The sequence below is a fragment of the Trichechus manatus genome, unplaced genomic scaffold (assembly GCF_000243295.1).
Source record: "Trichechus manatus latirostris isolate Lorelei unplaced genomic scaffold, TriManLat1.0 scaffold00088, whole genome shotgun sequence".
Taxonomy (NCBI): domain Eukaryota; kingdom Metazoa; phylum Chordata; class Mammalia; order Sirenia; family Trichechidae; genus Trichechus; species Trichechus manatus.
This window is the reverse complement of record NW_004444024.1, coordinates 1706225-1732803: the sequence shown is the minus strand read 5'-3', so window position 1 is coordinate 1732803 and position 26579 is coordinate 1706225. Positions and strand designations below refer to the sequence as shown.

The following is a 26579-nucleotide window of genomic DNA, read 5'->3' as shown; positions in this document are numbered from 1 at the left end:
GAGACTTTATGTTTTTCCTCTTTATTTTGATGAGTAGCTTTGTTAACTTTCTTTGTGGTTACCTTGGAGTTTACCCTTATCTTCCTAGATTTGAACCAGTCTATTATTACTTAGTGTCGCCTTGCCTTCCTACCTACAGTTTATTCCCTCTTTTATTGTTCTGATGCTGTTGTCATTTACAGATTAACCTCTCTAGTTCCCTGTTGTAATTCTTTTAATTTTGCGTAGTCCTTAAGAGTTAATTTCCTAGGTTGGTATCTGGCTAGTACAATCCTGTGTCCTAGATTCAGCCTGTGGTCTGATGTTGTTTGTTCTCAGATCGAAGGACTACCTTTAATAAGTCTTGTAAGTTTGGTTTGGTTTTAACATAGTCCCTTAATTTCTGTTTATCTGGGAATGACCTAGTTTCACCATCATATTTGAACGAGAGTTTTGCAGGATATATAATTCTTGGCTGCCGATTCTTTTCTTTCAAGGTTTTATATATGTGATCCCATTGCCTTCTTGCCTGCATAGTTTCTGCCAAATAATCCGAGTTTAGTCTTACTGTTTTTCCTCTGTATGTGACTTTTTGTTTTTCTCGAGCTGCTCTCAGGATTCTTTGTTTGTCTTTGGTTTTAGTAAGTGTGTGAAATCCATGAATTTTTATATGATATGTTGTGGTTTCCTTGTGGTTTCCTCACAGTTCAGTTCAGGGTCTATTGTAATGTCATTTGTGATTTCATTTTTAATCAGTGGGTTAAGAGTGTATTGCTTGATTTCTAAATATTTAGAGAGTTCCCAGAATTTTTTTATTATTGAACGGTAGTTTAATTTCCTGTATATAGAATATATACTCTGTATTATTTCTTTTTTTTCATTTATTGAGACTTATAATATGGTCTATCTCAGTAAATGTTCCATGTGCATTTAAAATGAACATTTTTGAGTATTTTGTTACATAAATGTGAATTAAGACAATGTGCTTGATTTTGTTGTTTTTTTCTGCCCTTACTGATTTTTGGTTAACCTACTTTATTAATTACTGAGCAAGGAGTGTTGAAATCTCCAAATAAAATTGTAGATTTTTCTATTTCTTGCATCAGTGCTTTTTTTTTTTTTTTTCCCTTCATGTATTTTGAAGCTTTGTTGCTAGGTGCATACACGTTTAGGGTTATTTCATTATTATGAAATGACGTTCTTTGTTGCTCATACTATTCTTTGCTCTTGAATCTACATTTTCTGGTATTAATAAAGTCACTCCAGTTTTCTAATAATTAATGTTTGCATGCTGTATCTTTCTCTGGCATTTTACTTTTGACTTGACTTTGTCTTCATGTTTAAAATGCCTTTCTTGTAGACAGTATATAGTTGGGGCTTCCTTTTGTATCCAATCTGATAATGTCTTCCCTTCACTTAGGGTGTTTAGACTATTTATATTTAACGTAATTGTTGATTTGGTTGTTTCCTTTTATCTTCTTTTCCTACCTACTTTTGGGTCAATGGAACATTTTCTTAGAATTCTATTTTCCCTACCCTCTCAGCTTATTATAACTCTTTGTTTTAATTTTGTGTGTGTGTGTGTATGTGTGTGAGAGTGATTGCTCTTGAGTTTACAATATACAGCTTTCACTGATTGCAATTTTTTGTTCAGATAATATCATACCATTTCAGTTATATAACACTCTTACAGTATTATACTTCCATGTTGCTCTCCTTTCCTTTTTCATGTCGTTATCATACATTTTATTTATACATGTGATAAACCTCACAATGTGTAATTATTTTTCTTACTTTAAGTAGTTAGTGATCTTTTAAAGAAACTCACTTCTTTTAACATTTTTTTGAAGTGTAGGCCTACTAACATGAATTTTCTTGTCTTTTGTTTGACTTATGTTGCCTTTTTGTCACCATTTTTGAAGCATATTTTTGCTGGATATAGAATTCTAGCTTGACTTTTTTCTTTCAGCATTGCAAGATATCATTCTGTTGTCTTATGTTTTGCATTGTTTTGGATGAGAGATCTGTTCTCATTCTTAGCTTTGTTTCCCTACAGGTAAGATGTAATTTTTCTCTGACTGCTTTTAAGATTTTTCTCTTTATCACTGGTTTTTAACAGTTTGCTTATGCTGTTCTTTGTTTTGATTTTCTTTGTTTATTTTGTGTGCTGTTATGCTTGTTGGGTGTCTTGGTTTATATTTTTCATCAAACTTGGGAAATATTCAGCCATTATTTCTTCAAATATCTTTACATTAATGTTAAACCACTTAATATTGTCCCACACATCACTGAGATTCAGTTTTTATCCATCCTATTTTTCCTCTGTCTCAGTTTGATAAGTTCCTACTGCCATGTCTTCAGATTCACTGATCTTTTCTTCTGCAGTCTGTAACCTACTATTAAAAGTATCCTGTAAATTTTTCATCGCAGATTTTATACTTTTCAGCTCTGGGTTCTATTGGCTTCTTCTTTATATCTTCCAGTTCACTTCTATTTGACTTAATATTTTTCTTTAAATCCCTAAGTATACTTATAATAGCTGTTTTAAAGTCCTTGTCTGCTCATTCCATCATCTCTGTCACTTCTGGATCTCTTTCTATTGACTGACTTTTCTCTTGGTTATGGTTCATATTTTCCTGCTTTTCATATATCAAGTAACTTTTTACTGGATGTCAGAGGTTCTGTGTGTTAGGTTATTGAGTGTATTCTGTTTTGTTTGTTTTAAAAAAAAAGAAAACTATTGAGTTTAGTTTTGGCAGCCAGGTTGCTTGCAGATCAATTGATCGTTCTGAGACTTGTTTTTAAACTTTGAGTTGGTCTAGTGTAGTCTTTACAATAAGGCAAATTTAGTCCTACTATGAATATGTTATCTTCTGTCGTGTCTACTAATTTGGGCATGAGTGTCCAGCAAGGCCTCTCAGCTCTGGTTAGACAAACTATAATATCTCCCAGCCCTGCACAAACAATAGAAGTTTTTAGTTCACAGCTCCCCAGTAGATGTTCTTTCCCCAGTAGTTATTCTTCCTTTGACTTCATGGAGTCGAGTCCCATCTTATGCATTCTCGACTTATTATCGATATTTATTCATTTTGTGTGTTATCAGTTACAGTTATCATTTTTTATGCTCTGTATCAGTGAGATGGATTGACACGCTAGCCAAAACAGTGGTCTCAAACACAGCAACGATCATGAAGATGATGCACAACTGGACATTATTTTGTTGTTATCCTTAAGGTCATTAGGAATTGGAGCCAACTTGACAGCACCTATCAACAACAACAACAAGCCCCATATTGTCTGAAATTTGGCCAGGGAGAGTCCCTTCACTTTTGTCATTAATCCCATTAATCTTTGAATACGTTCTTGCTTTCTAGCAAAAGAAAACCAAAACCAAACCATTGCTGTCAAGTCGATTCTGACTCACAGCAACCCTATAGGACAGAATAGAACTACCCCATAGGGTTTCTGAGGAGTGGCTGGTGAATTCGAACTGCCAGCCTTTTGATTAGGCCCCAAACGCTTAACCACTACACCACCAGGGCTCCTTCTAGCAAAACAAGCTCTCCTAAACTCACTTTGTATTTTCCCTGCCCAGACTTAGAGAGCCATTTCTCCAATGATCCCTAGTTTCTTTTAATAGAGAGCAGTATTTATACACTAAGGTCTGGGTTGTAAAAGTGCTTATTGCTATCGCTGTCATTATTTCTTGACCCATTCTTTGTTGTTAGAGCTAGAAGTTTATTTTTTTAATCCTGAGTTCATATTGATATTTCCCATTTAAATTTTAAATTAGAGGATTTTATTAAACTTCTTCAATTTATTTATTTTTCTTACACTGAAAACTTTGGTTCTTCATAACATCATAATTTTTATTTGATTAATTCTACAGTTTATATTCAACAGTTTCAAATTTATACAAATATGACTATTAACAATAAACTACTGTATGAAGACTTGACATTTCTTTGCAATTCTCTTTGAATGTATAGTATATCTCTACAGCAGTTTCTGCTTATGAGGGACTAGCTTACATCAGGCTAATCCAGTCCTTCTAGGTAACAGTTTTTTTTTTAGCTTCCATTAGATTTATTCTTTAGAAAGTTGAATCATCGCGGTCATCTGCCCTCATCAAAAAAATACTTGATAAACTTTAAAAAAGCAAGTATAGTGCCTTAATTTTAACTTTATCATAGCAATTTAATATTATGATTTTATAATAGATTAGCTCATTTAGGTCAAATGGTACAAAGAAATTGTATTTGTTGTAAATGTACTTTCTAGGACATTGGGATCATTGAATTCGGTATAATGATGTTAAATTGTATAGACCTAGGAGCCAAAATTTTACCATTTTATACAATTATAGGGGCTTACTGGGATTTATGGTTGTTATCTTTGTCTTTAAATCCCTAAATTGGTGACACCTATCATGTAGTTCTTAAAAATTTGACTCTGGAGTTAGACTTTGTTGTTGTATGTCATCGAGTGGATTCCAACTGATCAGATATCAGTTATTAATCTGGGCCAAAAATATTAAAACAAAACTATTTAAGGGAACTGGAAATTGACCCAAAGCATGTAAAAATGAGAAGGAATCAGTCCTTGAAAGAATGAGACTGTACTTGGTGACATTAGCATTATATAGCTTTTTGTCTGTGAGGGGCAGCACAACTAGAATTCAAGCAAAGAACTGCAAGTTTTACTGGTTTGAGCATGGAGTTCAGGCATGCCTCAGATGTGCACATAAATTGCTATCCAAATCCTTGGCCAAAATCTAAACTGTGCACGTGAACTGGAGACTTCAAAGAGTTTGGCAGGAAACAACAGCTGGAAGGCCGAAAGAACTGAGAAGAATTTTCAACCTTTGCCCACCATAGGGGAACAAACACTAGTCATCAGAAAACTGGAGTGGTTATATTAAAACCAGATAAAGTAGATTTCAGGACAAGGAATATTAAGAGGTGTAATTCATAACGATTTTAAAAAGGTCAGTTCATCAAGAAGACATAAAAATTTTAGTTGTATATGTAACTAATAATAGAGCTACAAAGTACATAAAGCAAAAACTGACAGAACTTAAAGAAGAAATAGACGAATCCATAATTTTAGTTGGAGATTTCAAAATTGATAGAACAAGGAGACAAAAGCAGTAAGGCTATAGAAGACTTGAACACTATCAAACAACTTTTCCTTGTTGATATTTATAGAGCACTCCACCCCACAAGAGCAGAATATTCATTCTTTTCAAGTACGCATAGAACATTCAGCAAGACCATATACTGGGCCGTGAAACAAGCATCAGTAGGTTTAAAAGAATTGATATCGTAGAGACTGTGTCCTCTGACCCATCAGAATGAAATTAAAAATCAATAATGGATTCTCTGGATATTTGATCCTAAGAAATTTTTTTTTTTAGTTAACAAGTCAGACTGTTAAAATTCTTTAATACAGCTCTGTTATTTAAAAAATTAGGAACAACTTAATTTTCTAATAATTAGGAGCTGATTACGTATATATTCATAATGTGTATATGCAATAGGTTACTACGCAAACATTTTAAATGATTTTGAAAGTCTAGGTAGCAACATACATATTTTTCTTTGATTAAAAAACAGTTCAATAATATAAGCAATGATTTTTGCAATAATGTATTCCTATATGCAAGGATAAAAAGAGAATAAAGAAAAATATTTGTATTGGAACAAAATCAATATGGAAAAATACCTGGAAAATCCCCAAATGGTTGGAAATTAAATTATTCAAACACAGCAGTCTGTTGCTGCCTTAAAAAACCACCCCAGACTTATATGGGTAAAAGAGCTATGATTTACTGTCTCATCATTCTAAATGTTGACTGTGCATTTCTCTTGAGGGTTTTGCCTGAGGTTACTCAAGCAGCTACATTCAGCTGGAGAGTCAGCTGGAGGGCTTCGTTCTGAGCCTTTTTCTTCATACGGTCTTTCATCCTAAGAGTCTAAACTGGGCTTCTTCACATGGTGGTGACACCATCCGAAGAGATCAAGTCCCAGTAACATTATTGAACCTCTGCTTGCATCAAATTTCCTTATGTCTCATTGGCCAAAGCAAATCACGTGGACAAGCCCCACAATCAGTGTGAATGTGGATTACCCAAGAGCATGGATACTAGGAAGCATGATTCATTGGGGACCATTAGTGTAATGCTTTACCACAATTGATATGACCTTGGTGAAGTCATTTTCTCTTCTGTAAAACAGAGTTAATGATGTCTACCCCCAGAACTGTTATGCAGATTAAATGGAGTAGTATAATCATCAAATTTCTAGTACATGTGATAAAGTTGTTTGCAGTGGTTGGTTGGTTGGTTTTAAGATATCACAGGTAACTTGGAGGGGCAAGTACTGTTATCTACCATTATTCATTCCCTGCTGTATGCAAGGTGTTGTCCTAAATAGTGAGGTTAAAGTAGATTCACTCCTTGTCCTTGGAGAAATGATATTTTGAAGGCAAAGGAATTAAGCTTGAGTTAGATTTATAGACTGTCAAAATGATTCATAAACTCCTGTGGCTTGAAACTTAGATGTGCTTCTGTTTTATATTAAAAATTGGAGTTAATAGACTGCGTTTATACCAAGTATTAACTTGTATTAACACTAAGATTATGTATTCTAAAAGAACTGGATTTTCAATACATCTTTTTAAAAAATTCAGATAAAAAAAAAAGCTCTGTTTCTTTACAAGCTCTAAAAATGATTTAGCTAAGAAGTGTTTGGAATGCTGTCAGGTGTACAGAGAGCTGTGCTCTGCAAAATACTTAATCAATTGGCAATCATTAAAATTCATTTGAAAACACTAGAAATTCTGCTTTTAAACTGTTGTTAAAATAAAAACAGTAGGAACTGTAAAGGGAAAATAGCAGTGTTTATCCTGGAACTGTACTTTAAATCTGAGTTTGCAGATACTGTGTTCATCAGTTGTTTGGTCAAGTACTGACAAAAATAAATTTTAGGAAAACTAGATTACTTTGGTGTTGAGAAAATAGAATATGTCAAACAGTTATCTTTTTGTTGTTGTTCTTTGTTTCTCTGCATAATCAGTTATATGACTTACATTTGTGATTTACAGTCATGAACTTGTTAGTTCACTTTTTTCTTTCTTTTTTTTTCCCCCCAGCATTTCATTGCCTGTATTAGTTTAAAATACTAAAATGATACTAAATGATGGATACTAAAATGATGCTGGGACAACTGGATATCCACATGCAAAAGCATGAAGTTGGATCCCTACCTCGCACTATACATAAACTAACACAAAACAACCTAAATTAAGAGATAAATCTATACAACTCTTAAAACAGATGTGAACCTTTGTGACCTTGGATTAGTTTCTTAGATATGACACCAAAAGCATAAGCAACGAAAAAAAAAATAGATAAGTTGGATTTCATCAAAATTAAAAATTTATGTCCTTCAACGAACACTATCAAGAAAGTGAAGACAACCCACAGAATGAGAAAAAATATTTGCAAATGATATATCTATCTGATAAGTGACTTTTATGTAGAATATATGAAAACTTTTACAATTCAACAATGACAAATAACCCAGCAAAAAAATGGCAAAGGATTCAAATAGACATTTCTCCAAAGAAGGTATACAAATAGCTAATAAGTACATGAAAAGATGCTCAACATCATTCGTCATCAGGGGAAATGCAAATCAAAACAACAATAAGATACCACTTCACACCCACTATCGTGGCTGTAATAAAAAAGACAGACATTAACAAGTATTGACCAGGATGTGGAGACATTAGAACCATCATACACTGCTGGTGTGATTATAAAATGGTACTTTTTGAAAAATCTGGCAGTTCCTCAGATGATTAAATGTAGTTACCATGCCATTCCCATTGTCGTCAGGTTGATTCCAACTCATAGCAACCCTACAGGACAGGATAGAACTGCCCCATAGGATTTCCAAGGAGCAGCTGGTAAATAGTGGGCAAGCTCTTAACCACTGCACCACCAGGCTCCATAGTTACCATATGGCCCAGCAATTTCCACTTCTAGGTATATACCCAAGGAAAATGAAAACGTACATCCACACAAAAATTTGTACAGAGTTGTTTATGGCAGTGTTATTCATAATAATCAAAAGTGAGAACAACCCAAATGTCCATCAACTGATGAATGAATAAACAGAATGTGTTATATTTATACAATGAATATTATTCATAAAAAAATTAAATACTAACACCTGCTACAACATGAATGGACCTTGAAAACATTATACTCAGTGAAAGAAGCCAGACATAAAAGATCATATATTATATAATTCAATTTACATAGGAAATGGAAATCTCTAGAGATAGAAAATAGATTAGTGGTTCCTTAATGCTGAGGTGTTGGAGGGATTGGGAGTGATGGCTAAAGGGTACGAGTTTTCTTTTAGTTGTGATAAAAACGGTGATGGTTGCACACTGTGAATATACTAAAAACCGTTGAATTGTACACTTTAAAGGGCTGAATGGTATGATATGTGAATTATATCTCCATGGAACATAGAAGAAGAAATCAGAAGAAGCAGATTTTTGCAGGAGTATTTACCAAATGGTGCGCCTCAAAAAGGTTTAATTACCTTATATAAAGATCTATATAATACTAAAAACCACTGCATTATACACTTTAAAATGGTGAATTTTATGTTATATGAATTCTGTCAGTTTTTTTAAAAAGATCTGTATGAGGAAAGGTCATGGAAGCCCCATAGACACATCCAAACTCCCTGAGGGACTGAATTGCTGGGCGGAGGGCTCTGGGGACCATGGTCTCAGGGAACATCTAGCTCAATCGGCATGACACAACTTATAAAGACAATGCTGTACATTCTACCTTGGTGAGTGGTGTCTGGGGTCTTGGAAGCCTGTGAGCGGCCGTCTGGGATGCTCCACTGGTCTCATCCCTTCGGGAGCAGGGGAGAATGGGGAGAGCAGGATACAAGGAAAAGATTAGTCCAGAGGACTAATTGTCCACAGCTACCAAGGCCTCCACCGGACTGAGTCCAGTACAGCTAGATGGTGCCCGGCTACCACCACTGACTGCTCTGACCAGGATCACAACAGAGGGTTCTGGACAGAGCCGGAGAAGGATGTAGAGCATAATTCGAACTCACAAAAAAAAAAGACCAGATTTCCTGGCCTAAAGGAAACTGGAGAAACCTCGAGAGTATGGCCCCCAGACACCCTTTTAGTTCAGTGGTGACATTACCTCCGAGGTTCACTGTTCAGCCTGGGAGTTGACAGCCCTGTAAAACCAAATGAGACTAACGAGGTACAGGAGTCCAGTGACAAGGGCCAGAAGGCAGAAGGGAACAAGGAAGCTGGTGATAGGGAACCCAAGGTTGAGTAAGGATATTGTTGATGTGTTGTGAGATTGTTAACCATTGTCATAGGGCAACATTTGTAGTAACTGTTAAATGAGGGACTGTTTTGTTCTGTAAGCCTTCATCTTAAGTGAGAATAACAGCACAATTGGAGGAGCGTAGTCGATGTCACTGAACTGTGTATGTAGAAATTTTTGAAATGGTGTATCTTTGGCTATGTATATTTACACCAAAAAAAAAAAAAAAAGTTGAGAATTTAGAGGGTTGATATGTTGTGGGGTTGTTAACCAATGTCATGAAACAATATGGGTACTACTGTTTCATGAGAAACTATTTGTTCTGTGAGCCTTCACCTGAAGTACAATAAAATTAAAAAATTAAAAAAATAAAAAAAAAGATCTGTATGCTTAAAAATCTTAGTGTAACCAAATAAATTCAGCAATGAGAGCTCATTGAAACAAGTCAGAGCTCAGATTATGATGATATTAACTCACCCAACAAAAGATCCAGAGAATGATTAAAATTGCATACAAAAAGGGTTCAGTGAGCACACGGCTGTTTATAGCAGCTTTATTCATAATTGCCAAAAATTGAAAGCAACCCAGATGTCCTTCATTAGAAGAATGGATAAACAAATTGTGGTGCCTCCATACAGTGGAGTATTATTCAGCAATAAAAAGAAATAATCTATCAAACTACAAAAAGACATGGAGGAACCTTAAATGCATATTGCTAAGTGAAAGAAGCCAGTCTGAAAAAGCTGCATACTGTATGATTCCAACTATATGACATTATGGAAAAGGCAACGCTATAGAGACAGTAAGAAAAATCAGTGATTGCCAATTGCCAAGAGTTCATGTAGAGGGAGAAACAGTTGAATAGGTGGAGCACAGGGCGTTTTTAGGGCAGTGAAACTATTCTATATGATGCTGTAATGGTGGACACATGACAGTATGCATTTGTTAAAACCCATAGGACTGTACAGCACAAAGAGTGAACACCAATATAAACTATAGACTTTAGTTAATAATGTATTGATACTGGTTCATCAGTTATAGTAAATGTACCATGGAATGCAACATGTTAATAATAGGAGAAACAGTATGCAGCGGGGAGATATGGGGTATACTGGAACTCTGTACTTTCTGCACAGTTTTTCTGCAAACCTAAAACTGCTCTAAAAGTATAGTTTTTTTTAATAAATAAAAATTTTTAAGGGGCTTAATGAAAGCACTTGTTTGTCCAAGAGTCCCACAGAATGCTAACAAGTGAGGGTCCTCAAAATTATCTCAGTGGAACCTTCAATTGTTGCAGGAAGAGATCACCACTCCAATATCTGAAACAGTGAAGCCGAATTTATTACTTGCTAAGCAAAAGAGGAAGTACCTGGGTGGTGCAGATGGTTAACATGCTCAGCTGCTAGCCTAAAGGTTGGAGGTTCAAGTCCACCCAGAGGTACCATAGAAGAAAGACTTGGTGATCTACTTCCAAAAAATCAGCCATTGAAAATCCTATGGAAGTTCTGACACACGTGGGGTCACCATGAGTCAGAATCAACTCGACGGCACTGGTTGGTGATTAAGCAAAAGACAGTGATACAAAGCAAAATCTCTGAACAAAGCAAGAGCTGATACACCGTTTTGAGAAGCATGGATTTCAGGAATTGGCAGATTTTCAAAAATAGGAGTGTTTTAGGGATTGACTCACTTTTAGCCATGGCATTTTGGGATTGAGGGACCATAAAAAGCTGGAGTAGAAGCATGGTTTCTTGAGTGAAGCTGTGATCTTTCAGAAGCATAGGGTTGTCACTGACTGGCTGAGTTTCAGGGGCATGTACTGGAATAAAGTTGTTACTGTTACCTTGGGACAGGTTTAGAAATTGCTTATGGTTATTGCTTATGGCTTGGAACCAGGACAAAAAAACAAGTTAATCTTTCCCTTTCTTCAGTTTGGAGAATAGGAACTTCTTATTCTTAATCCCTACTATTTCTGATGCATTGACATGGCCTTAGGGTTATAGAGAAGGAAGAAAGTGTTGTTTTGGTTTGATATCTGCAACTTTTTAATGTTGAAATTGTTTGTCTTTCTGCATCATATAAAAGGCTTTCTGTGTTGGAAGTACACAGTAGTGCATCACTGTAATTCACTATATTTGGGGAAGTAATGATTCTTTAGAGGAAAACTACTGGATACTTAATGAGATGAACAAAATGTCTGAGATTATTTTAAACTCCAAGCCTGTATTGAGTAGTAGCCCATTACTCCTTTTGCATTGTGTAAAATATAGTCCTTGTTAAATTTCAAAAGAACTGCTTCAAAATATTGTTTGAGTAATTGCTTTTTGTTCTTTTTTATTTTTAACATTAGACTGCTACATCATAATTTAATTTAAAAAGCAAAATAGACATTACTGTTAACTGACAAAGTCCGTCAAAGGGGAAGTTAAAACAGTAGTTCATAACTCAGTGTAATTGAATGGCAGTTTTTAAAGGTTAATTTCAGCTGAAATTGTGGAGGCTGTTCAAAGTAAAATCTTTTCTCAGATGGTAAATCAGAAGTGCCTTTTTCAATCCTCATTGAAAAAAGATTTACTGAGCACATGCTACATGCCTTGGAGAATAGCAGTGAATGTCAGTGCTCCAGTCCTAAAAGAACCACCTTTGTATCAAAAAGGTAAACAGTTAAGTATAATTTAGTGCCTATCACATTATAATACAGATCTGTATAGAGTGCTTCCACCATCACCCATCTGTCAGTTTGTCGTACTGTGGTGGCTTATGAGTTGCTATGATGCTGGAAGCTTTGCCACTGCTGTTTCAAATAACTAACAGGGTCACCCATGGTAGACAGATCTCACTGGAGCTTCCAGACTGAGACAGACTAGGAAGAAAGGCCTGGACATCTACTTCCAAAAATTAGTCAGTGAAAATTGTATAGATCAGAAACAAATATTGTTCAGTATAGTGCCGGAAGATGATCCCCATAGATTGGAAGACACTCAAAATACACAGTGGCCGCAATAATAGACTCAAGCATACCAATGATTGTGAAGATGATGTAAGACTGGACAACTTTTTGTTGTGTTGTACGTAGGGTCACCGTGAGTCGGAGCCAACTCAATGATAGCTAATAACAACATAGAGAGGTTGGGGAGCAGAGAGAAGAAGGAAAGATAATTAGGAAAGTCTTAATAGAAAGGGCAATATTTGAAATGACCCTTGAAACATAAAACCTCACCAGGCATTTTATAAAAAGGCATCGTACACAGAGGGTCTGGCATGAACAAAGGTATGAGAGGACATGATGCATTGGAGGGACAGTGGTGTGGGAGCATGAGGTGTGTGGGAAGAGGCAGAAGGACAATTCAGCCCAAATTGTGAAAGATATTTTTTTTCCAGGTTAAGAATTAGTTAATTCGTAGATAGTCATAGAAGTTTTTAAGCAGGGGGGCGTGCTATGATAAGATCATTCGCAGACTGTGAAAGATACATTAGAGAGAAGAAGAAAAAGTCCAGTGGGTAGGAAGACTTTTGAAAATGCTAGATTTAAGGATGCTCTGATGCACATTCTTATTAACAGAAGAAAGCAGACTTTATGCCACATTAATCTCTTTCTATACATAACTTATATTTGATGCATCATCAATACTGTGATCTTGTCAAAATGCAAGCGCACCATTTGCCATCATCGGGGCCCCAATGCCCGCTCTTATGTGTGTGCACTTCTCTCTCTCTCCCTCTCTCCTTTCCCCCTCCTTCTCCCTTTCTCTCTCTGAAAAAATTAGCATCTATGCCAAGGAAAATTGCAAGTGTCAAGATTATTCATATTAATAGATCAGGAATGTCTAAAACAATTTGAGAAAAGAATGCCTTGATTTCTGACCATTATTTTGGTTTTCTTAGATAATTAAGTTGAAAGCTGAAGCCCGTCTGGACCTGCTAAAGCAGATTGGTGTTTCTGTGGACACATGGCTAAAGAGTGCAATGAACCAAGTGATGGAGGAACTGGAAAATGAGAGATGGGCCCGCCTTCCTGCAGTGACCAATAATGGCACTTTACATTCGGTATGGTTCTCTTCTTGCATACGATGGACTGACTTACATTGAAGGATGCTATTCTCGGACTATGCAGCCAACCTTAATAGCCAAGATTCAAAACAAAAAACAGTGGTTTTATTAGAGGTTGTGCGTGTGTGTGTGTGTTTTCCCCTTCAGCCTATCACAAATTGATTTTCCTTAAACTTGGTAAAAAAGGAGAGAGGGCAAAAAATCGTGCGTTTTTTGTTTTGTTTTTGTTTTGAACCTTCAGCAAACCATATTATCACTATTTGCCAAGCTCGTTATCACATTCAGAGAGTAAATATGCTTTTTGTCTGGAAGCAGCAGAATAAAACATTTATTTAATCCAGTGTTTCTGAAGTTCTCAGAGGTCTTCCCTAGCAAAAATGAAAATCTCGAAAGTTGTAAAGAAGTGAAAGGAACGCTCTTAGCCTGTGGGTTTAGTCTAAAGATGACTTCAGCCCACAAGAACTTTCACTGTCTCCTCAGAGCATCTTTCATCAGGGAGACAGTACAGTGTAGTTTTACTAACAAGGTTAGGACTCAAGCTTAAGTTTTCTTCAAGTCCAGGGCTCTTTCCATCTGATGTCATTCATTTCATCCTCTTAGTTTTGCACATTGGAAATCTGAGTACCAAAAAGTTCAGTGATGTATCTGATATTACATAGCTGGATATGTGATGCATAGTTAGTCAGACTAAAGTAATTCTTGCTGCCACCTCCTCACCCATTAGTGTCATCTTGTTTGTTTCCTTTATGGCATTCATTACAGTCTGTACTTGCCCTTTTTATTTGTTTTCTTTGTTTATTGTCTGTCTTCCTGTCTGGAATATAATTTCTATGTCTGCCCTGTTCACTGCTCTGCAAAGTGCCTGCCCCATAGTAGGTACTCAGTAAATATTTGTTGAAGGAAGAAATAAATGAATAGATGGAATGAATAGTGGCAAACTAAAAGCTAAAAATCTAATTTCCCAACTTCCCATTATATCCACTGTGCATTTTCAATGCTTGTGCCCTTCAGATATACAGTATCTTTTCTAGAGAAATTAGCCAACATTTAAAACTTTCCTGGAAATGTGTCATTTTCCTTGCATAGCATTCTGATTTTCTAATGGGAATGCATTTGCACATTTAAAAAAGATTGTGTGGGAGTGTGCATTTTAAGGAAAAACAATCTATTGAAAATTTATTTTTTTTTCACTATTGGTAATACAGCTGGAGAAAATAATCAGGCAAGAAGAGCTTTCCGTGTTTTTAGTAGAACAGAGTTGCTCCACGTCATGGGATATCTCTTCCAATTGCATCTTGTAAAAGTCACACTTCCCATCTACTTCAGGTTATTCTGTTGTACAGGGCTTATGATGACAGCAAATTCCAGGCACAAACTGGCTTTTGGCTTCTACAGCAGCACTGTTGGCCAACCATCAAGCTCATGATTTCTTCTTGGACTAGCACCTTTTCTAACTAAATCAAAACCTCCTGACTGTGTCTACTTCCTGGGCAAATCAGAAATGGACAAGACTTGGTCCTGCCCTCAAAGAACTTATAATCTAGTAGAGCAGACAGACCTTTATAGATCTTAATGATACACGGGAGCGTATGACTGGGCTACTATGTAGCAAACTCAAAATTCCTTACTCCTAACGCATCAGCAGTGCAACCTTGGAAAAGTCGCTTCTCTCTGGATTTCAGAAAGTTGGGTTAAATGACTCGAAGTTCACCTTCCAACCCCAGACATCTCATGATTCTGTGAAACGCTGCTGGAAAAGCTCAATACGAGCTATTAGAATAGGGAAGAAGTTTACTCTGTAGGAGGGAAATGTCATTTGAGATAGTCCTTGAAGAATTTTAACAGGAAATAGCTTCTGTGAGTAAAGGAAGGGAATGAAGGAGATGTGCTTAGCACAGTGCCAGGCACATAATAGGTGTTGAATAAATTGAGTGTTCTTGAGTGCTGTCAGAAGATATCAGCTCATCTGGAGACATGTCCTTTCCTCTGTGAAGAGAGCATTTTGCAATCCCATCCCACTCTTCTTCCCTCTGTAGTCAGTCTTATGGAGCCTGTGTCTTCCCTCTTTAAGCTGAGAGATTATATTTTGAGGAAGCTTTACTAGCATTATAAATAAAGAGGAGATGTAGGCACAGAACAGCTTGATGAGGTCCCAATATTTATTTAACCTGCTTTTAAATGACATGATTGAAATAATTTAGAGGGAGCTGTATCTCTTTACATTGACAGCTAGCTGGCTGAGGTGCATGAAGCTGAAATACACATTCTGGGGACCAAATTACTCCTTCCATTATAGATGCCAACAAAAGCATTAGTCATCAAGTTTAGAATTCCCTTCCATCTGGAAAACATGGTTAATACTACTGTTAGACATTAACAATGTAACTGGATAGTGTTCAGACTGCTTTATGGAAGATAAATGTTTTTAAAATATGTTGTCTATTTACCTTATAAAATAAGGAAGGAACTATACTTACCTGGAAATTAACTCTTTGCCTTCTATATCTGTCATGCTGTGGTACAGAATAGAGGATTGGGAAAGGAAAAAAGAATCCCAGAATAGCAACATTTTTAAAAAGGAGAGCAGTCTGCTGATACATTTATTCAATTGATGGGTGACTGGAGCCTACACACAGCTTCCTATAATTGGATCACTGCCAGTGACCTGCTCAGCCTGTCCCTCATTCCTCCCCTCTTATTTTCCTGCCTTCTCTTACTAAAAAAAAAAATAACCATACCCAGTTTACAGCCTAATTTTTGAAATTACATTAATTTTAGAATAGGATAAATTGTATACCTAGATTACAAAAAATTAGAAAGGAAAATTACTAACAGCTCCATCCTTATAACACGACTGTTAGCAATTTTATATATTTCCTTTGTCTTTTTACTGTACTTTTTAAAAAATATTTGTCACAGTAAAATTTAATTTTGTAACTTTTTCATCTAATATTCCATGTTTGTTGTATGCCCTTTTAATCATCCTTTTAATGTCTGCGTAACATTCCATCAGGAAAAAAACCTCAGGGCCATCGAGTTGATTCTGACTCATAGCAACCCTATACAATACAGTAGAGCTGCCCCATAGGGCTTCCAGGGAGTGGCTGGTGGATTCAAACTGCTAACCTTTTGGTTAGCAGCCTGAGCTCTTAACCGCTGCACCACCAGGGCTCAGGAAGGTGTACCATAATTCACTTAATTATTCTCCTATACAAGTTGCTGTCGAGTGGAGCCTGACTCATGCCAACTCCATGTATGTCAAAGTAGAACTGTACTCCATATGGTTTTCATGGCTGATTTTTTTTTTTTTTTTTTCAGAAGTAGATCACCAGGCCTTTCTTCTAAGGTGCCTCTGGGTAGACTCAAACTTCCAACCTTTCAGTTAGCAGCCAAGCACATTAATCATTTGATTTGCACCACCCAGGGACTCCATCATCTTTCTAGAGATGAGGTAATTGGGGTTGAGAAATAATTTTCCCAAGGACACACGGCAAGTAAGTGGCACAGTCAGCATTCAAGCCCAAGTCTGTCAGGCCCCAGAATCCATTGCTTTCTACGTCATGGCAGTACCACAAGTTGATGAAGCCTTTCAGAGGTTATTTTGCTAAGTACAAGAAAACAGCAACTAAAACCAAATCAAAAAAAATTCTCACTTGCTCTTACAATAAAAGTACACAGTTTATAACATCTGAGAAAGGAAGGTGTCAGTACAGCTAAAATGAATAGTTTTGACTGAAGTTCTGTCAAGTGACAGGAAAGAAAAAGGATGAAAGAGTGGTAGTTAAGAGACAGATGAAGAATGTGATTTTAGAAATGCTGGGTCAAGAAAAAGTTGTAACAATTAAGTTGCATAGGGTAGAAGGGGGAAAAGGAAGAAATTATTCTGAAATGACGTGCTTTGGAAAGCTCCCAGAGCAATGCAAAAGCATGTGGTGGTGACCCCTATTACTGTCACTGCATCCTGTCATTCCCTTCCATGAGAATCGAAAATGAACTCAAAATAAAGGGGGAAAGGAATGTTTAGTATCAACCAGTGTTGCCAAGATAAAATGTTTTGGATTGATTCCCAGTGCCAAAGCACAGTACATGTTAGTTAACATTCCTTATATATCTTTGGAAATTTGTTCTACCCACATTGGCTTTAATTTTAGTTTTTATAAATGTATGGGTGTTTTGGTTTTTTTATAATGCCCTCAGTTTTTTTGTTTTTTTAATGTCCATAACCTTCTGTAGAATGTGAAGATGGTGTTTACTAAGTATATAAAAATATTTTTAAAGTTAGTTTTATGGCAATTTCTAGTATATAATTCTTATTCTTTTATATGACATAATGCCTTGTTAGGCCTTGTTGGAAAACAATCAATAGAATCATAAGTCTAAGATTTAAGGGTCAAGATTTGAGTCTGTTTTGCCACTGACCCAACTGACCCTAGATGAATTGTTTGTTTAAATGAGGCACACAATTACCTCATTCAGCTGTGAGTTTTCAGTAATATTTATAAATGAGAATATTTCAAGGGCATCTGAAATAGAAGCAGTAAATGTAGCAGGGGAAATGTTGTATTTATTCTGGACTACCCCCTGCCCCCATTCTATAGAGTCTTATTAGAGAAACAGCAATTAAGAGGAGAGTCAGTTTTTAAACGGCGATAATTACTCGAGAAAAATTAATTCATTAAAAGATGGAACTTCAGACGGAGCCAAGATGGCAGACCAGACACATTGAGTCATCTCACTGCAACAAATACACAAAAAAAAAGTAAAATATATGCAGACGTCAGTCCTAGAACCCTGAACTTTAAATGAAGGGTTAAAGTATTAGATTGGAAGTCACTGAGGAGAAGAAGAAACTGATAGAAAACGGGGAAGGAATAGAGATACGAGGTGGAGGTTCCTGACCAAATAGCATGACTCATTTTTGCCATCTTGGAATAAAGCCAACAACCCCGCACGCAGAAAGACTCCTCTGTGGAATTCCCAATAGGAGATACAGGTAAGGCACAGACATACCTGGGACTAAGACAGACCACATTTGCTGGCTGCAGTTCGAGGAGAAGACCAGATTCTCTCACCCGTTATCCACAGGATCATGCTCCTACAACCCCCACTCCTCTAGTGAACAGCGGCTATAGCCGCCCCAACGCAGAGCCCTGACTGCTGGGAACCCAAAGTACCAACCAACCCTATTGTCCTCCCCCGTCTAGCCCCCTCTGCCCCTGCATGACTCCCCTCAACCTCTCTTCTCCTCCCATCACCCAAGGGGACCCAGCCCGGATGCCAACCCCTTCCCACCAGCTTTGGACTCTTCCTGCCACCTGTTACAGCAACCGGGGGACCCAGCAAGGACCTCAGGCCCCTTCCCACCACCTCCAGACCCCAGGCCACTCCCACCTCCTGCCAAGGCCCCAAGGGGACCTCTCCTGGACCCCAAGCCACTTCCCGCCGATGCAAGACCCTTCTCCACTGTCTCAGGACCCCCTGCAGACCTCAGCGGCCCCACTCCAGCCCCCAGCCCGCTTCATGCTGCAGACAAATGACCCAACCCCACCCTTCCCTTCCTGCTGGACCTTCCCTGCGGCACCATAGCTGAGTAACTGGCCCTGCACACCAGAACACGGTGTGAGAACTATTCATGCCCACAGACGAGCAGACAACAAAGCACACCCGGCCCACCTGTCCAGACATAACCAAACAAAACAAAAAAGCAAGATGAAACACACAAACCTACAATCAATGAATAAAAAAAATAATACGTGAATGTCTCGGAGACAGCAGATAATATCAAAACATATTAAAAAATAGGACAAAATGGCCCCAGTAAGCGACCAGAGTAAACCACCAGTTGACCTTCCAGCAGAAGACAAGGCACTGGAACTACCTGATAGGGAATTGAAAAGTGTAATATTCAGGGCTCTCAAAGTCATTAGGAAAGAGACCAAGGAAGACACAGACAAGACGAACCAAAATTTAGCCAAAATCAAGGAAAACAGACAAAGCAATAGAAGAATTCAGGAAAATAATATGAGAACAAAATGTCAAAATAAATAATTAGAAATCATACGGAAACAGCAATTAGAAATCCAAAAGATGAGCAACAAAATTTCAGAAATGGACAATGCAACAGAAAGTTTTAGGAGCGAATTTGAAACAATGGAAGAAGAATCAGTAAAACTGAAGACAAATCTATGGAGAAAATGGAAAACAGAGAGGATCGTTGAAGATTTCCTGATAGAAAGCTTCCCTAATATGGTGAAAGATGAAAATCTCAGGAAGCTTAACGAACCCTATGTAGGATAGAACCCAAAAGAAAGTCACCAAGACATATCATAATCATACTTGCCAAAGACAAAGAAAGAATCCTGAAAGCAGCTCGAGAAAAATGAAAAGTCACATACAAAGAGAAAACAATAAGACTAAGCACTGATTACTCAGCAGAAACCATGCAGGCAAGAAGGCAATGGGATGACACATATAAAACCTTGAAAGAAAAAAATTGCCCACCAAGAATAATAATATCTCCTGCAAAACTCTCTCTCAAATATGATGGTGAAATTAGGACATTTCCAGATAAACAGAAATTAAGGGAATTTGTAAAAACCAAACAAAACTTACAAGAATTATTAAAGGGCATCCTTCAGATAGAGAGCTAACAACATCAGGCAACAACCTGTATCTAAGACACAGGTCAGTATCAGCCAAATACTGACCTACGTAATGAACTCTCAAGGATAAAACAAAACTAAAAGATTCCAAACAGGGAACTAGAGGTGTCAATCTGAAGATGATGACAATGTCAGAACAATAAAAGGGGGAATACACAGTGTAGACATGAACTTTCATATGGAGAGGAAGTCAGGGTGATATCAAGTAAAAAAAGACTGGTTCAAACTTAGAAGATAAGGGTAAATTTCAAGGTAACCACAAAGAAAGTTAACAAATCTACTCATCAAAATGAAGAAAAAGTCTCAGTAAACACAAAATCTACAATAACAGAAGAAGCAAAAAGAAATTTCACAAACAAAAGGAACTCAGCACAGGAGAGTAAGGGGAACAAAGAGAACATCGGCACCACAAAAAAAAGAAAAAAAAAAGCACTACAAAATGGCAGCAATAAACACACCTATCAGTAATCAAACACTGAATGTAAATGGCTTAAATGCACTTGTAAAGGGACAGAGAGTGACAGAATGGATTAAAAAAAAAAAAAGACCCATCAATATATTGTCTACAAGAGGCACACATTAGACACAAAGACATAAATATATTAAAAATCAAAGGACTGAAAATATCAAACAAACAGCAACCCAAAAAAAGCAGGAGTGGCAGTACTGATCTCAGATAAAATAGACATTAAGGCAAAATCCACCATAAAAGACAAGGAAAGACATTATATAATTATTAAAGGGACACTCCACCATGAAGACATAACCGTAATAAATATCTCCTACACCCAACAGCTGGACACCAAAACACATAAAACAGACTCCAACAGCACTGAAAAGAGAAATTGACAGTTACATAATAGTAGTAGGAGACTTCAACACACCACTCTCAGTAAAGGACAGAACATTTAGAAAGAAACTCAGCAAAGATACAGAAAATCTTAAGTCTACCGTCAACCATCTTGATCTCATAGGCATATAGAACACTCCACCCACCAGCAGCATAGTATACATTCTTTTCCAGCACACATGGAGCATTCTCCAGAATAGACCACATCTTAGGCCACTAAGCAGCCACCAGCAAAATCCGATACATTGAGTTATTACAAAGCATCTTCTCTGATCACAACACCATACAAGTAGGAACTAATAACAGGAAGAGCAAGGGGGGGACATCAAATACACGGAAAATGAAAAACCCTTTGCCTAAAAACCACTGGGCAATAGAAGAAATCAAAGATGGAATCAAATTTCTAGAATCAAATGAGAATGACAACACATCGTACCAAAACCTATGGGACACAGCTAAGGCAGTGCTTAGAGGTCAGTTTATAGCAATAGGTACTCACATCGAAAAAGCAGAAAGGGACAAAATCAAAATGTTATCCCTGCAACTTGAACAAATAGAGAACAGCAAAAGAAGCCCACAGCCACCAGAAGAAAGGAAATAATAAAGATCAGAGCAGAAATAAATGAAATAAAGAATACAAAAACAGTAGAAAGAATCAATAAAACCAAACGTTGATTCTTTGAAAGGATCAACAAATTCGACAAACCATTGGCCAAACTGACAAAAGGAAGAAGCAAATAACCCAAATGAGAAATGAAATGGGTGACATTACAACAGAGCCAACTGAAATAAAAAGGATCATAAAAGAGTGCTATGAAAAACTGTACTACAACAAATTTGAAAACCTAGAGGAAATGGACAAATTTCTAGAAACATTCTACCTACCTAAACTACCACAAACTGCAGTAGAAATTCTGAACAGACCCATAATAAAAGATTGAAAGGTATTATCGCAAAAAAAAAAAAAAAAAAAAAACAAAGATTGAAAGGTAGCTTAAAAAAAAACTCCCAGCAAAATACAGTCCTGGCCTAGATGGCTTCACTGGAGAATTCTTCCAAACATTCAGAGAAGAGCTAGCACCAGTACTTCTCAAACTATTTCAGAACATAGGAAAGGAAAGGATAATTCTGAATTCACTCTATGAAGCCAGCATCACCCTGACACCAAAACCAGGTGAAGACACCACAAAAAAAGGAAATTACAGACCAATACCTCTCGTGAAAGTAGATGCAAAAATTCTCAACAGAATTCTAGCTGATAGAATTCAGCACCATGTAAAAAATAATAATAATACACCGCAACCAAGTGGGATTCATACCAGGTATATGGGGATGGTTCAACATTAGAAAATCAATCAACATAATCCACTGCATAAATAAAATAAAAGAATCACATGATCATCTCAGTCGACACAGAAAAGACATTTAATAAAGTCCAACACCCATTCCTGATAAAAACTCTCATTAAGATAGGAATAGAAGAGAAATTCCTCAACATAATAAAAGGGCGTCTATATAAAACCAACAGCCAGCATCATTCTCAATGGAGAGAAGCTGAAAACATTCCCCCTGAGAACAGGAACAAGACAAGGATGCCCTTTATCACCACTCCTATTTAACATTGTACTGTAAGTCGTAGCTAGAGCAATAAGGGGGAAAAAAAGAAAGGGCATCCAAATGGGTAAGGAAAAAGTAAAACTATCCCCATTTGCGGATGATATGATACTATGCATAGAGAACCCTAAAGACTCCACAAGAAAACTACTGGAACTAATAGAAAGATTCAGCAGAGTAGCAGGATACAAGATAAACCTACAAAAAGCAGCTGGATTCCTATACACCAATAAAGAGAACTATGAAAAGGAAATTAGGAAACCAACACCATTTATAATAGCACCTAAAAAAATAAAATACTTAGGGTAAATCTAACCAGGGATGTAAAAGACTTATACAGGATAAATCTAACCAGGGATGTAAAAGACCTATACAAAGAAAACTATAAAACACTGCTGACAAAACCAAAAGAGACCTACATAAATGGAAAAACATACCATGCTCATGTATAGGTAGACTCAACATTGTGAAAATGTCAATTCTACCAAAAGCAATCTACAAATACAATGTGCTCCCCATCCGAATACCAACAGCATTCTTTAATGAGATGGAGAAACTAATCATTAACTTTATGTGGAAAAGAAAGAGGCCCCAGATAAGTAGAGCGATATTGAAGAAAAAGAACAAAGTAGGAGGCCTCGCACTACTTGACCTCAGAGCCTACTATTACAGCTACAGTAGTCAAAACAGCCTGGTACTGGTGCAATGACAGACACATTGACCAATGGAACAGAATCGAGAACCCAGATAAATCCATTCACCTATGGCTACCTGATCTTTGACAAAGGCCCAAAGTCCATTAAATGGGGAAAAGACAGTCTTTTTAACAAATGGTGCAGGCAAAACTGGATGTCCATCTGTGAAAAAATGAAACAGGACCCATATCTCACACCATACACAAAAATTAATTCAAAATAAATCAAAGACCTAAATATAAAACCAAAAACTATAAAGATCATGGAAGAAAAAATAAGGTCAACACTGTAAACCAAAAGCCAAACCTATTGCCATCCAGTCCAATTCTAACTCATAGCAACCCTATAGGACAGAGTAGAACTGCCCCATAGGGTTTCCAGGGAGGGGCTAGTGGATTCGAACTGCTGACCCTGCACCACCAGGGCCCCAAATATAAAACCAAAAACTATAAAGATCATGGAAGAAAAAATAGAGTCAACACTAGGGGCCCTAATATATGGCATAAACAGCATACAGACCATAATTAACAATACACAAACACCAGAAGATAAAGTAGATAAATGGGACCTCCTAAAAAGTATACACTTAGCTCATCAAAAGACTTCACTAAAAGACTAAAAAGAGAACCTACAGACTGGGAAAAATTTTTTGGTTATGACATACCCGACAGAGATCCAATCTCTAAAACCTATAAGGCAATCCAACACCTCTGCAATAAAAAGACAAATAATCCAATTAAAAAATGGGCAAAAGATTATGAACGGGCAGTCACTGAAGAATTCAGGCAGCTAATAGACACAGGAGGAAATGCTTGTGATCGCTAGCCATTAGAGAAATGCAACTCAAAACTACAATTAGATACCGTCTCACCCTAACATTACTGGCACAAATCAAAAAAAAAGAAAATAACAAATGTAGAGGTTACAGGAGATTGGAACTCTTATGCGCTGCTGGTGGGAATGCAAAATGGTACAACCATTTTGGAAAATGATATGGTGCTTCCTTAAAAAGCTAGAAATAGAAATACCATATGATCCAGCAATCCCACTCCTAGGAATATATCCTAGAGAAATAAGAGCCATCACACGAATAGAAATCTGCACACTCATGTTCATTGCAGGATTGTTCACAATAGCAAAAAGATGGAAACAACCTAAGTGCCCATCAACAGGTGAATGGATAGATAAACTATGGTACATACACACAATGGAATACTACACAACAATAAAGAACAACGATGAATCTGTGAAACAACTCACAAAATGGATGAATCTGGAGGGCATTATCCTGAGTGAAATCAATCTCAAAAGGACAAATACTGTATGAGACTACTATTATAAAAACACATGAAAATGTTTCCATACAGAAAGTAACAATCTTTGATGGTTACTAGGGAGAGGAGGGGTGTGGAGGGAAAAACACTTAAGTTAAATGGTGGATAAGTGGTAACTTTGGTGAAGGGTAAGTAGTCAGCACAAGTTGATGAGGGCAAAGTCATAGAAACTTCACAGACACATCCAAACGCCCTGAGAGACGGAGCTATTGGGCTAAGGGCTGGGGACCGTGGTCTCGGGACATCTAGCTCAATGAGCATAACATAGTCTATAAAGAAAATGTTTTACATCTGATTGTGGTGAGTAGCTACTGGGGTCTTAAAAGCATGCAATTGGCTGTCTAAGATAGATCTATTGGTCTCATCCCAGCTGGATCAAAGGAGAATGAAGATGACACAAGGGAAAGATTAGTCCAAGGGACTGATGGACCACAACCTCCACCAGACTGACCCCAGAACAACTAGATTGTGCCCAGTTACTACCACTGACTGCTCTGGCAGGGCTTACAATAGAGGGTCCCAGACAGAGCAGGAGAAAGATGTGGAACAAAATTCAAATTCACACACGCACACACACACAAAAGAAGACCAGGCTTGCTGGTCTGATAGAGACCGGAGAAACCCCGAGAGTATGGCCCCTGGACACCCTTTTAACTCAGTACTGAAGTCACTCCCAAGGTTTACCCTTCAACCAAAGATGAGACAGGTCTGTAGGGCCAACAATAACACAGGTGAGGGACAGGCTTCATAGTTCAATCATGTATACCAGACTAGTGGACACACCAGCCCAAAAGCAAAGACGAGAATGCAGGAAGGGACAGGAAAACTTGGAAACAGGGAGCCTAGGGTAGAGAAGGGGAGAGTGTTGACATATCACGGGGTTGGCAGCCAATGTCACGAAACAATTTGTGTATTAACTGTTAAATGGGAAACTAATTTCCTCTCTAAACTTTCTCCTGAATCACAATTGAAAACAAAAAAAGATGGAACTTAAAATATAGGTAGCCTCTACTTTTAGACTGCTATATCCCAGAAACTCCCCCCACCCCCTGCCCCAAAACACACCATTCACCTCTTCTGTATTCACAAGGTCGCCTGTGCTTAGCACTTGGTTGTGCTTGTTCTCCACTCTAGACTGAGCTCTGGGAAAGTAGGCAGTGTCCTTTCCCTCAGTACCTGAGAGCCTAGCACAGTGTTTAGCATATAGTAGGCCTTTGAAACTTTAATGAAGGAGCCCTGATGGAGCAGTAGTTAAGCGCTTGTCTGCTAACCGAAGAAAGATTGGCAGTTCGAACCCACCAGCCACTGTGCAGGAGAAAGATGTGGCAGTCTGCTTCTGTAAAGATCATAACCTTGGAAACCCTACGGGGCAGTTCTGCTCTGTCCTGTAGGGTTGCTGTGTGTCAGAATCTACTGAACAGCAATGGGTTTGGTTTTGGGGTTTTTTGTTTGTTTGTTTTGATACTTTAATTAACCATGGGGCCTCCTAGGTTTTACTATGAGGCCCAATCCTAACTTTTCATTCATTATATTCTTAATGTGTGAACATTGTTGCTTTGGTATGTTTGAACATGGGAACAAGTAGGCAAATAAGTCTTCATATGTAAAAGAAACAGGATATTTGAGGCTGTTTTGTTTTTTTACTTTATTGGATTTTTAATTTTAAAAAGTAACATGCCTGTTTTGACAGTTCACATCATCTCCTATTCTCCAGTCTTTGCTCTTCTCGCTCTGCTTCCCCAATCAGGTTTCTATGCTCATACAAACATTATTTGTACCGAATACATCATGGAGAGTGCTCCAGGTAAATACAGTAGATCTAACTCATTTTTCATGGGTGTTATTCATCTATAATATGGATGTGTCATAGTTTACCCAACCATTCCCCTAGTAGTGGACAGGTAAGTTATGTCCAGGACTTTGACACTACAAGCGGTGTTGCAGAAAACATCCTAGAATGCCACTCTTACATACTGGTGCTTTTATTTCTGCATAATGATTCATAAAAGTAGAGTT

The 26579-nt window shown here is 37.4% G+C and overlaps 1 protein-coding gene across 3 annotated transcripts in view; it reads left to right on the top strand.

Annotated features, from left to right (window-relative positions):
• The window catches only part of FCHSD2 (FCH and double SH3 domains 2), a 290391-nt gene that overhangs the window by 250079 nt on the left and 13733 nt on the right, over positions 1-26579 (top strand). For all 3 annotated transcript variants that reach the window (XM_004381944.2, XM_023736536.1, XM_023736537.1), the window contains one exon: positions 13244-13405. In XM_004381944.2, coding sequence (XP_004382001.1) covers positions 13244-13405 — 162 coding nt within the window. The remainder of the gene's footprint in view (positions 1-13243; positions 13406-26579) is intronic.